The 12,905-nt window shown below is 38.3% G+C and overlaps 1 protein-coding gene across 5 annotated transcripts in view; it reads left to right on the top strand.

The window, feature by feature from the left end:
- Nucleotides 1-12,905, top strand: part of CHCHD3 (coiled-coil-helix-coiled-coil-helix domain containing 3) — a 274,616-nt gene that overhangs the window by 166,824 nt on the left and 94,887 nt on the right. For all 5 annotated transcript variants that reach the window (XR_010406367.1, XR_010406368.1, XM_045864249.3 and 2 more), the window contains exon 5: nucleotides 12,557-12,640. Coding sequence is in view for 3 of the 5 variants with exons in the window: in XM_045864249.3 (XP_045720205.1) it covers nucleotides 12,557-12,640 (84 nt within the window). In the remaining 2 variants the exon portion in view is untranslated. The remainder of the gene's footprint in view (nucleotides 1-12,556; nucleotides 12,641-12,905) is intronic.

Genomic DNA, 12,905 nt, shown 5'->3' on the forward strand with positions numbered 1-12,905 from the left:
TGCTTTTTGGCTGAGGTCATGATCTCAGGGTCATGAGTTCAAGCCCTGCACACGATCCCTGCTTGTGTGTGCTCTCTTTCTCTCAAAATAAATACATCTTTAAAACAAACAAAAAGTAGGTATAAACCCATACCCCTTACTTCACATTGCTGTGGAATGAAGCTTTCTAAAGTGATTATGTAGTTTTAGGTCCTTAAAAGTGATCAAAGATGTTAAGAATTGTGAGTTGATATTTTGGTTATGTCCATTCCTGAGTCCCTTGTTCAGCAAACCTTTGATGAAAGGCACTCCCCGGTGCGTCAAGGGATTCTGGAATTTGAGAATCCAGAATTCTCTGCTTCACTGTGGTCCTTCCACACCAGTGTACAAATAGGGATGAGGACAATGCTAAATCTAAGCTAGCCACGCTCAGGGAATGAGAAGAGGTCTGATTCAGTGTGCCCACCCCCGAGCAGATAATGGCTACCTTCTCATCCCTCTTCAACCAGCTTGATCCCCGAATAGAAGTGGCTTATTTACGGTCTATCTGGTGTACTCAACTGCTTTCCATTTGGATGATTCATGTTTTGGGTGCATTCTCTTCTTTTCATTCCTCCTCTCTAAGACTTCTTTCCATTTTTGCTTTGTTCAAGCTTCAGTTTCATCATTCGTTGTTCCCATGATCTCATGTTTCATTTAGTCCGTCAGTTAAGCTAGGGGCTTTATACAGGGGCTAAAGATTTTTAAAAACCCCCTCCCTATCAGGTTTGGGGAAAAATGGGATGTCATGAAGCACCAGGTACTCCTTCATTCTTTCATTACCAGTGGGCATTGCTGAGGAATGTTTTAAAAATATTTTTATCCTTCTAATAACTTTCCCAATTCCAGTTTCCTTGGAATGCAGTGGAGTCACATCTTACTTAAGGATTTAGTTTTAAAATCAGCATGTGAATATTATTTGTCCATTACAAGTCAGTAAAACTAAAACCAAACCAAACCAAACAAAACAGACAAAACCCAAAAAACAAAACTCATGTATGAGGCCAAGATTTCTTTTGTTCTAATTTATTCTTAAGAGTCCAGCCATGCTATTTTTCTTCTATTATTAGGTCACTAGGCTTCTTCAGTTGAGCACAGTTGAAATGTTGGCTTTTATTTAAGGATTTGTGAGTGAAAACTATATTATCTTGAACCACTAGAATTCCATTCACTGGGCAGGAAACGAGAGAGGCCGGGAGTGCAGCAGTCCTAGGCTTCCCGATGGAGTGGGCAGCATCCTGTGCTCTACTTAAATTCCTCTCTCCCGCCTTCAGTGGGTAGTTGGATTTGCATAAACTGAATGTGCATGTGATGTAATTACACTGCACCATCCTCTTTAAAGCCTGTAAATGAGATAAAGATGCCCTGTTATTTTCTGAGCTTACTCACTTTTCTGTAGAAAACGAGAGCTAGTGTGATTTGGCTGGCACCAGTGAGTTGAACTTGTTTTAGAAAGTGGCCCATTTTACCGTCTGTCTTAACCGTTTGAGTCTGACAGGTAGCGTCAGGTTCAAGAAGCAGCCCTGCAAGTATTGCTGAGACAGAGCCCTATCACTCCTCCAGTAGCCGAAAACCCACCACCGATGCCGAGTCAGGCGGGGAGGAAGTGTCACTGCTGCCATGCAGCGTCTGCCCCTGGCAACCAGGTGTCACATACACACCGTCATCTCCAAATGTTGTTCAATATGTGTTGGTAGCATCCTAGCAATTTGGCAGCAGAACATACGCATTCATTGAATTTCCTCTGGCCTAGTTGTCGAGTAGATTCAAATTGAATAATAGGAGAAATGTGGTAAATGTACTGCATAAAATGTGAATGTTACAGGGATCTTGGATATTATCTAGCCTATCCCCTTAATTTTACAAAAAAGGAAACAAGTCCCAAAAGGTTAAGGAACTTGCCCAAGATCATGAGTTAGCAGCCAACCTGGAATGAAAGCTCTAACTGTCTGATGACTATTTTGTTGCTATTCCTGCTACACAGGATTTCTGGATCAAATCGTATTCCAGAGGTCCAGCTGGATTTACTTAGCCTGGCCTGCATGAGTGGAGAAATTCCAAAGAGATCTGATGTATTCTAACAGATAGAACCTCGTTCTTGTTTGCTGGTTTACTTTCTGTTTGAACTGGAAGCTGAGGTTTTAAGACCTGGTCAGAGTTTGTTGTCATTGTCAAAGTTTTGTGACAGCCATGGGAGTGTGTCGTTGGGCTGTCTTTCTAGGAGAGAACCTGCTGCGAAGGGTGCAGTTGGCCGCAAGCCTCAAGCAGCCACCAGCCGGGAACCTTCTGCAGGGTGCACCCCCAGGCCATGCCCCCACCAGGCTTGTAGCACGTGGCAGGGCCTCAGAGCTGGGCCATCTCGCCTGACGCAGGATTCCTCTACTGGATGATCTCTGCTCTGAGGCTCCTTTTCGTCCTGGCCCGGTTTTCTCAGAGGTACACTGTTGTCTCCTTCCGTCCTGGTCTCACATCCCAGGTGTCAGACCTAGAGCATCGTCGGAAGTTCTCTCTGCCAGTGCTCTTCCCTCTCTCCTTTATCCTTCCTCCAGTACATCTCTTCTACTTCTGATTCTGTCTCAGCATCTGCATCCGAGCGGACCTGAACTGACATGGCAGATAGGTGGTTTTGAAGACATATTTAGAATAGTCTACATTAACCATTACAGCAAATCGTAAAAATCTCCTTATGTAGAGTACTGTTGAAAATAACTACGAATTTTTGATTAGTCACTTTTACATTGTCTTCCCTTAATGTCAAGCCAAAATGAAAAGAAATAGTCAGGGAGTTGATGGGAGTGCACTGCCTTCAAGAGACGGGTCCCAGAGCCAACTCTGTCCCTGACCTTAAGGATTCCCTTAGTCAACAAGGAACTTGGAGCCTTGCTTGCTTCCTGATACATGAGCTGGATGATCTTTGGGTTTTTTTGTTTGTTTTTTTTCCAAGTTGTGCATGTGAAATAGATTCTAAGAGGAGAGGTCAACTCCAGCCAATTTGTCCTGATCGTGTACACATTAAGCCTAAGTTTAAATTGAATAAACACAAGTTAATACAAAGAAAAGGAACCAGAAGTTGTGCAGTAATTGTCTCTGTGTTTCTGTCCAACTTACATTTCAGATCAGTGACACCAAATGTCTTGGCACAAGTAATGGGGTTGAGCTAGCATCTCTGTGTTAGAGTGCTTCTGAGATTTTTAATCTCCATGGTAAAACAAGATTATACATAAGTGCCTGGAAATGGGAGTATTATTCCCCACAATATGGAATAAGAAGAGAGACATTTTAGTATAATTGCACCTTTGGCTATATAATTCCCAATGCTTGTTGCTTCTTTCCACTCTGTGGTCTAGAGTTAAGACCACTCTGCTGTTACATGTAATGGTAACATTCAGTGGTTTATAAGCCCATCTTTTCTGCAGCTGAATTTGATAATAAAAGCCCCTTCCTGCTCTGAGTCCATGTAATCACACAGTAGTTTTATTGAATGTGGCCCTTTTTATAAACCACTTTTCCTTCTTTCAGAGATCCTTCTTATCCTTAAAGTTTCTAAGCTTACTAATGATTCTGTGACATAGCGTTCTCATTTCTTCATAGAACTTGGTCTTCTGGAACTTTGTTTTTGATTCAGATGGTCTTTTCTTTTAGACTTGATGCATGTTTACATTCTCTTGTGTATTTCATAAACATGTAGTAGCTAAAGTGAGTGTTCATTAGAGAAGCTAAAGCTGCTTATTTGAGAACTCTGCGCTAACAGTTCATTTCACTTTTGATTCAGCGTTTATTTAATGTTTCTTATGTGCTGGATATCGTGATGGCTGTTCTTCCTTTAAATGGGTCTTGGGGTGGGGGAGCATGAAATATACAACACTGAACTGATGAAGTGGTATATTTTAGTGCCTTTCATGTTGAAATTTCATGTTGCTTTGTAACATTGAAAGTTATAAATTATAATGGAATCATTATATGCCTGTTCTCAGGAATGATACACAAAATATTTAATATCAGGTCTAGGGTTGTCATTACCCAAGCAGAACAAGTATTAAACAACTCGTATCAGTTCATGTTAACTGAATATCCATTCTTCCTGAACTGAGCATCAGTTACATGGATTCAAAATCCGAGCTTATGTAGGCATTGATTCCGTTTTGTTCAGGGAGGCAGAGAAAAGAGAGAACTTATATACCTGTTTTATGCTTTTTGTACTTAGTTCAAAAATAAAGAACTAACATTTCCAGTTTTCTCTTTCACTGGGATGTGATGCATTACATGTATGTGAGCCACTCTTGTTGCTTTTATACATTATACCTTTGCAGTGCAACCCTACCAGTTTATAATGTGAGCAAGACTCCAGCTCGATTCTGTAATACAAACAGACGTTTGTTGAAGAAAACTTTCTTTCTTTTTTTTTTTTTAAGATTTTATTTATTTATTTGAGACAGAGAGAATGAGAGACAGAGAGCATGAGAGGGAGGAGGGTCAGAGGGAGAAGCAGACTCCCTGCCGAGCAGGGAGCCCGATGCGGGACTCAATCCCGGGACTCCAGGATCATGACCTGAGCCGAAGGCAGTCGCCTAACTGACTGAGCCACCCAGGCACCCTGAAGAAAACTTTCTTAACAAGCAGTACAAAATGATTCATACAACCCATTCAGTAAAACTCAGTGAAGTCCCAGTTGTCTGTTAAGTGTTTGTTTGTTTGTTTTGCAGGAAGAGGGTTACTTGGGGCAGACGAGGCTGCTTGTACTTGGCCTCAGACAGCCAACAATCCTCTTAAACCAGTGGTCCCCACCTGGGGCAGTTTTGGCAATGCCTGGAAGCAATTTTGGTTGTCACAGCTCAGAGTTGGGGTGGTACTGTTGGCTACTAGAGGCCAGGTGTCCCCCTCCGCATTCTGCAGTGTGTAGGACGGCTCTCCGCAGCAACGAGTGGTCTGGCCCAAAATGTCAGCAGTGCCAAAGGTGAGAATCTCTGTCCTCAACCAATGGCTGGATACAGGACTGTCAAGTGATCAGGCCTAAGGTACCATACCTTAAAGGTACCAGGACAGCTTTGTTGTCATGACCTCATGTAGTCTCGTGACCAGTCACACAGCAGAGGTGGGAATATCCTTCTGGGAGCTAACCCTGAGATCTTTTTGAGTTTTCATTTTACTAACTAGCAAGAACCCATATCTAACATTTATCATGCCAGTTAATGACCCATTTTCACTAATAAAATCTCCTTTCCAATGGTCATTGTGCTAAGTAGCAAAACATCATTATTGATCAAGGCATGCATGAGAGATGCCCAGGTAGTAGCCACCTCTCCTTTTTCAGCTTCCAGTTTTGAGCTTCCAGTAAGAGTACTTGCTGATGGCTCCCGCATTCCGTGTGCCTGAGTAGCATGCTGACAGCGCCTGGTTTAGAGCTTAACCTAAGGAACATGGACACATAATGTCACACTGTGTATTTTGAAGTAAATCACAGATGCTGTGACAGATTGGCTCCCAGAACTTGTGTCTACCTACTTCCTACAGACTCTTTACCTCAGTGTACTTGTTTTCATTTGGACTGCCATGTCCTGAGTCTTTCCTTTGTGGGAAGCTACAGACCTAGGTTGAGCCAGAGATCCAGATAGAGAGGAGTAAATCTCTTTTCCTGTCTCAGAGTTTACAGTTGAGAGAGGGACCGTGGGTAGATAGACACGTACGATACAAGGCAAAGTCAAAATCCGGTGCCATAAGGCGGGCCTGGCAGACTCAGTCAGTGAAGCGTGCAACTCTTGATCTCGGGGTTGTGAGTTCGAGCACCGCGTTGAGTGTAGAGATTACTTAAAGGTGAAATCTTTAAAAAAACAGGTTACCGTAAGAGACCTGTTGAAAAGTTTTATTAGGTGCAAAAGTGGGAGAGGCAGCAGGTTATGACTTGGCAATAGCTACGTGAAGGAAGTAACATTAAAGATGGGTTTTAGAACATGGATGGGGCTGGGGTGAGTCAGTGTGTGGTCACATGGTGATTTAGCAGAGTTGGAATGGGTATCTGGGTCTCCTGATTCCCCACCAAGTAGATTTTCGACTATCTGTCATAGTAAGTTCTGAATTAAACTAGAAAACTGGAGAAGTGAATGTATGATTAAAAAATTATTTTTCCTCTCTAAGGCTATAGAAGAAGGCTTGTAAAACCATTTCTGATTTCATCTAGCACTTAATTTTACTTATTTTGTCAAATACCATGTTCTGCACAAATGTTAGTAGAGCTTCTGGAAAAAGTTAAAGCAAAGCACACTAGGTTGCTTTCTGTTCTAAATTTATGTACCTAACATTCTCTCTTCACTCATTGTTGGCTTTACTTTTTAATTTCAAAAACTACTTACCTGCCTCTGCTCGCTTTTTTCAAGAAAATAAGCAGATATGCCCCAAAGTGGCAGAGGACATATTCAGTAGGCTGTTTCCAGTATGTCATCAGGGTGAAAAAAGGTGAAATGAAGAGGAGAGTTCCTGAAGCTCTTCTTGGGAAGACAAAACAGAACCAAATGGACTGATCAAGCCCTGGAGGCTTGGATAGGAGTTCCAGATTTAGGAAGTCTATTGCTAAGTCTCGGTCTATATTCAACTTAAGCCAGTCCTCACTGTGTTTGTGCACATAAGTGTAGTTTAACATTTCAAGCTGGGCTTTGCTCAGAGCTTATGCCTCTAAGTAGTCATTGAACAGTGTGCTAAGGTTGATAATAGGTTGGGCATCATTTAAGTTCACCTAGATGAGTTACCCTTTTGAATGTCACCTTATAATGTGGCTCGGAAAACCGTGCTTTTGAGTATGATTCTTTGTTTACCAATGCCACTTGATAAAGGCTCAGTGAACCCTATGTAATTTCTCATTTATACGGAAGTGTAGTATTCAGCTAATTGAATGCATGGCTACTTTAATTATTTTGTTACGGCTAATTGGTATCCCCAGTGAACAGTGACCATGTTCTACAGCTTCTAAATGTATTATTACCTTACAAGTTTATGGTTCAGCCCCATTGGATCATTCAGTTCTCTCTTTGTTTTATGTTAGCATATACTTTTATTAGGTTCCTATATATTTTGTGTTCTTTGTAGTTCTGACGAGGAATAAAGCTCTTTTCCCTGCTCTTATTTGCTGATGTGAGTTATAAGATAGAGATTGATCTTTGCCACAGATTATCCATATCATTGTAAAAGATTAAATCTTTCTTCATCCATTATGTGTGTGTTTCAGATTTGTTATAAGATTTAGAATGATAGGAAATATCATTATAGGGATTTCCTATTTAGGTTGATTTACAGTTGTTGCCTTTTCTCAACCCTAGTAATCTCTGGCTTCATAGTATCCTCCAATGGAAAATTGAGCAGGTACCTGCTTTGTTTTCTCCCTTGAGCTATTAAAATTGAGCACTGGCATTTCAAGGAACTTTGTCATTTAAAATGTACAAGCTTAGGGCCCCTGGGTGGCTCAGTTGGTTAAGCAACTGCCTTCAGCTCAGGGAATGATCCTGGAGTCCCAGGATGAGTCCTGCATCGGGCTCCCTGCTCAGCGGGGAGTCTGCTTCTCCCTCTGGTCCTCTTCCCTCTCATGTGCTCTCTCTCTCTCTCTTTCATTCTCGCTCTCAAATAAATAAATAAAAACCTTTAAAAAATAAAAATAAAATAAAATCAAGTGTACGAGCTTTAGCCCAGAATCTTTCTTTAACATGCCTTGTACTTGATGTCCAAGGTAACAATACAACCTCTGAGCTAGGTGATTGTGATGTCACCAGGTTCTCCAGGCCATGTACCCTGTGCCACACCGTAGTCCTCAGGAGCAACCAGGGCTGAGAAGGCTGAGCTACTATGCCAAAAACCTTTCGCTATGAAGAGTTACCTAGGAATATACGTGGGAAGGTAAAGTTCCCACCAGCACAGTATGTCATATCCATAATCCCAGTTTTTTTTTTTTAAAGATTTTATTTATTTGAGAGAGAGAGTGAGAGAGAGAAAGAGCACAAGAGGGAGGAGGGTCAGAGGGAGAAGCAGACTCCCTGCCAAGCAGGGAGCCCGATGCGGGACTCGATCCCGGGACTCCAGGATCATGACCTGAGCCGAAAGCAGTCGCTTAACCAACTGAGCCACCCAGGCACCCCATAATCCCAGTTTTTACTTCTGTTGACCTTATTATATTCTTTGTCATAAGCACCTTCAGATCCTTTCTGAAAAGAAGCAAGTCTTAAAGAAGTTAACATATGGGAACTTCATTTTGAATCTAGCTACCAACACGGAGTTAAAACATTGAAATATTTATGTGTTGGGTTTCTTAAAGAAAACTTGATTTCCTTATTTTCTTTGTGTCTCTTGCATATGGGGTGCTCTAGTTTTCCATAATGATCCACTTAAGTTCTGTCATGTTTTCAGCCCAATCATGTTATCCCGAATCTAACAGGATCTGAAAACTAATCAGTGCACATTTCTTGTAGTGAGAGTAATAGTAAACAAGAAAAGAGGGGAAATTTTTTATATTCTTTTTTCCCCCTAAGGAATGGTTCTATAACAATAAGTAATGTTGTAATCCTCTTTGTTTTTGTTCATTTAAAATGATTCTCTCTCTGTTAGAGAGTTATACGTAGAAGTTTTATTTCCTTGCACTTGGTTTACTGCTTTTTCGTAAGTTGAGTGTGACTCTCCATCCTTGGCAGCTATTAGCTTAGTCAATGTATTCCAGGCTTATTTAAGTTTCAGGATTCATATTGTGTGACTTTCCCTCCCAGCATCACATTAACTGTTTCAAAGCAATGTGCCGTTAAAGTGCTGTGGCCGTGTTTCTTGCTTTGTTATTCTCCCCAGTGGATCTCAAACTATTGATTCTGTTGGCTGTCTAGGGAAAGATTTGTGATGTTAGGCCATAGCTTGGTGGTTTCGGGTCTTTGGAGGTAGTTCCTTTTTAGTGTGTATATCTGACCTTTTCACATGTTGCTTTAAATTTTTTCAAAGATTACATCTTAGAAAAGTGAATGAGGACATTACTATGTATCTTTTATTTACATTGCTCCTCAAAATCAAATTTTTTGGTGCATGTAGTCCTCAGTAGACTTAAGCAATATATTTGTAGTATTGAATTCTTGAGTGTTTTCTAAATGACCATAATAGAATATATTACTTTTTCTTTGCATTTTAAAAAAATGTCTCACTGTGCACTATCTGTGAATGAAAGAAACATTTAGTGCAAGTGTTTTAAGAACCATGGTGGGTAATGTCATACATTGAATGGGAGAGAGAATCAAGTGCTGGTACATTAAGGATTTTGTAGGTAAGAGAATTTCCAGGCTATAAATAATTGTTCAAGTTGTTAAAACAATTTGGTTGTTAATATAATTACTAAATACCTCACTCTGAGCTTCTATCTCATATTATGTTTCCATCTCGTAGTCAGGGATACATGTATGTGATATTAATGTTTAAGAAATATTTTTTCTGATTACAGAAGTAGTAATTGTTCATTCTAGAAAATTTAGAAAGTAAAGAACAGTCCAAATAAAAAATATCCCACTATGCATATCCTGTCCACTGTTAATATCTTGGCATAATAGATACTTTTTTCCAAGCCATTATTTTTTTGATGGCTCTGAATATTTGGTCATTGTGTCTGGACTAAAATTATAATCAGTATCCTGTTGGACCAAATCTTATTTATACAACCTTCTATTGTTCCCATTTGTTTGTTGCTTTAAGTAACATTGGTTTTATTTTCTTAGATCTAAATCCTTGTGTGCTTTTCTTAATATTTCCTAGGATTAAATGCCTAGAATAAAATTGGCCAAGTGATAAGCAGATTAACAATAGCAAAGATATATGCACACGTCCATCCATATACTTATATGTAGTTATTTTCATGAATTTTAGTGTATTTAATTTGTATACACTTTAAGATATTTATATAGTTAAATTCATTCTGTGCTATGTAGTTTTATGAGTTTTGACAAATGCATACAATTGTGTAACCACCACCATTATCAACAAGCAGACTAGTTCTCCCACCTCAGAAAATTCCCTCCTGTGTCCTTTGACTACAAAGTATGTGATTTTTTTTTTTAATTTGGAAAATATAAAGAAGCAGGAATAACTAGAAATCACCCATAAACCTACCATTCTGCTGTAACTTTTGTTGACATTTTGTTGAGTATCCTTCTGGTTTTTTTCTTTCCCTACAAAGAAAAGAGATTATACTGTCCTTTTTGTTTATAATCTGTTCCGTTTTTACTTAGTATATTTTGAAGATATTTTTATTTAGCCATTAAATTGATTTTTATTTTTGCATCTTTGCAATTCTAAACAACTTTATCTTGAACATCTTTGTATATTGTCATAATTACTTAAGAAAAGTCAGGTCATGATCCCAGAGTCCTGGGATCCAGTCCCACATCGGGCTCCCTGCTGGGCGGGGAGCCTGCTTCTTCCTCTGCCTCTGCCTCTCTCTCTCTCTCTCTCTGACTCTCATGAATAAATAAATAAAACATTAAAAAAAAAAAAAGATCTACAGTTAAAAAAAAAAAAAAGAAAAGTCCTAAAAATAGAGTTTAGATCTCAGTGAATATGTACATTTTAAAAACATTACATTGTGTCAAATTGATTTAAAAAGTGGTTATATCAAATTACATTCTGACCAGTCATGTATAGAAGAGCTTATTTTCCTGTATCTGACATTACTATTACTATTTTATATTGTTGTCAGTTCAGTAGATGAATAATGGTATTTCATTATTTTAATTATCATTCTTTGATTTCTCTTAGGGTTGGGTTTTTTCCCATGTGTTTATTATTTGTATTTTTGTGTGTGAATTACCAGTGTATGTCATTTGTGTACTTTTCTTTTGGCTTTTTTGGTGGAGGGGTAGAGGGCTTTTTTTTTTTTTTTTTTTTTTTTAGTGTTCTGTATTTTAGTAACTTTAACTCTCATAGTTACATGTTGTGGTTTCTTTTCCTCTTTTTGTCATTTGCTTATTTGTTTGGTTTAATGATTTTTTTTTTTTAACAGAGGGTCTCATAAAACCGTTCTTTTACATTTCCTTTATTTCTATTTTGGGTGTGTATGTGTTGAATTTAGAAATACCTTTTCTCTGTAGATCATATTGTCATGCATACTTTCTTGTTAAAAATTCTTTCTCTGTTTCCTTTTTCTTTTATATTCCTGACAGGCTAGTCAGGTTTTTACTATGTTGTACCAAGGAGCCATTGATTATTATGTACTTGCATATGAATATATTTTAATGTAATCTTATTATTGTATCTTTTTAAATTTATTCATACGCTTTCAAGCAGCATGAACTTTTCACTGAAATCTTCTATTCAAACTGTAGCAGCACATTGACATTTGGCTGTGTCCTAAGTTAAGCAAGTTCTCTGATCTTTTTTTCCCCCTATTGCCTTCTTTGGTTTGCATCTTAGATATTATCTATCAGATTTCTTTGTGACATTAGGAAAAAATACTACTTCTATTGTTAAGTAATTGTTGTTTGTTTTTAACATGCTGCAGGACATTGAAGACAAAGTAAGTAGCAAAGCAATGACCTATATATGTGTAAAATGGGTACACGTAAACTTATAAAAGCAGATAGTGGAAATCACCCTCACACAAGGTTGAGGCAAGTGACCCTTGATCACCCTGCAAAAAAATGTGGTATGCGGCATAAGGGTGGGAATGCCAAAATGCATACTTGCTGGATATCTTAAAATTCCTTGTCAAGTGTGTATTCAGCATTTACTGAACAAAAATATATTAAAAACTTTTCTAACTTGGGGTGTGAGACAGGGAGGTCTGTTCTCAGAGATAAAGATCACTTAAATGTAATGATCAAGATACAAACAACAGTTTGAAAAATGCATTTTTTTATTAACCTTGAAAAACATCCATAAGTAACCATCTTTATCATTATTTTTCAAGTATCAAAAAATTTTTATTACCTTTTTTTAATTTTGAAAAAATCTTATAAATTGGAAATGGGATGACTGAGTTTTATAATTACTTTAACTATTTTTATTTCTTACTATTAATTTTTAATTATTCAAATAAACATTTACAGTGGTTTTTGCCCCCTGCTTCATAAAAAAGAAAATAGACCAATACATGTACTTAGGTGCAGGTTTCAATGGGTAATTTAAGGACTCTCAAACATAAGATTTATGTAGAAAATGTCATATAGGTATTTTGTTGTTCAGAAAAAAGGTTAATAACCATGTGGTTTATGCTTGGAATAAAATCTAAGTTTTATTGTACAAAATATTAATCCTTGAAATTACTCTTCCATAGGAGTTAAATAAAACTGTGCTGTATTCTGATACTTTTTGACAAAGTAGGACACAGCTGTCAGAGTAAAAAAAAAAAAAAATGTAGACTCCTTTACATTTAAATACAGCAATCATCATCTTATTAATATTGTTCTATGGCAGAGACCTAATAGATTGCAAAAATCTTCAGCTCTATGTACTTATTTCTAATGTAATTTATACTTGACTTTTGCTTCACTGTTGCTGCTTTTTCTTGATATAGTCTATTCTTCATTTCTTTTTTTAGGCTAAGCAGCTGGAAGAGAAAGATCGAGTGATAAAGAAGCAGGATGCATTCTACAAAGAGCAGCTGGCTAGACTGGAGGAGAGGGTATGACTATTTCTTGTCGTTGATTCTCTTCTAGAACCACATCTGCAACTTTCCCGTATATTTATTTAAGCACCAATAATTAGAACTGTAGCTGCTTTTCCTAGTTAAAAGGAAGTGAAGAAGCCAAGCAGGTAGATCATTCTCACAGGGAATGTTATTTCTTCTTTGGCTGTTTTGGGGTATGGTCACGTTATTGGTTCAATGAGGCATTTATCACTCTGCAGCTACCTACCCCCGCCCCCCGCGGGTATTTTGTCCCTAAATG

Source organism: Mirounga angustirostris, unplaced genomic scaffold (assembly GCF_029215605.1).
Source record: "Mirounga angustirostris isolate CCGP_5_RB_7025 unplaced genomic scaffold, mMirAng1.0.hap1 SCAF_12, whole genome shotgun sequence".
Taxonomy (NCBI): domain Eukaryota; kingdom Metazoa; phylum Chordata; class Mammalia; order Carnivora; family Phocidae; genus Mirounga; species Mirounga angustirostris.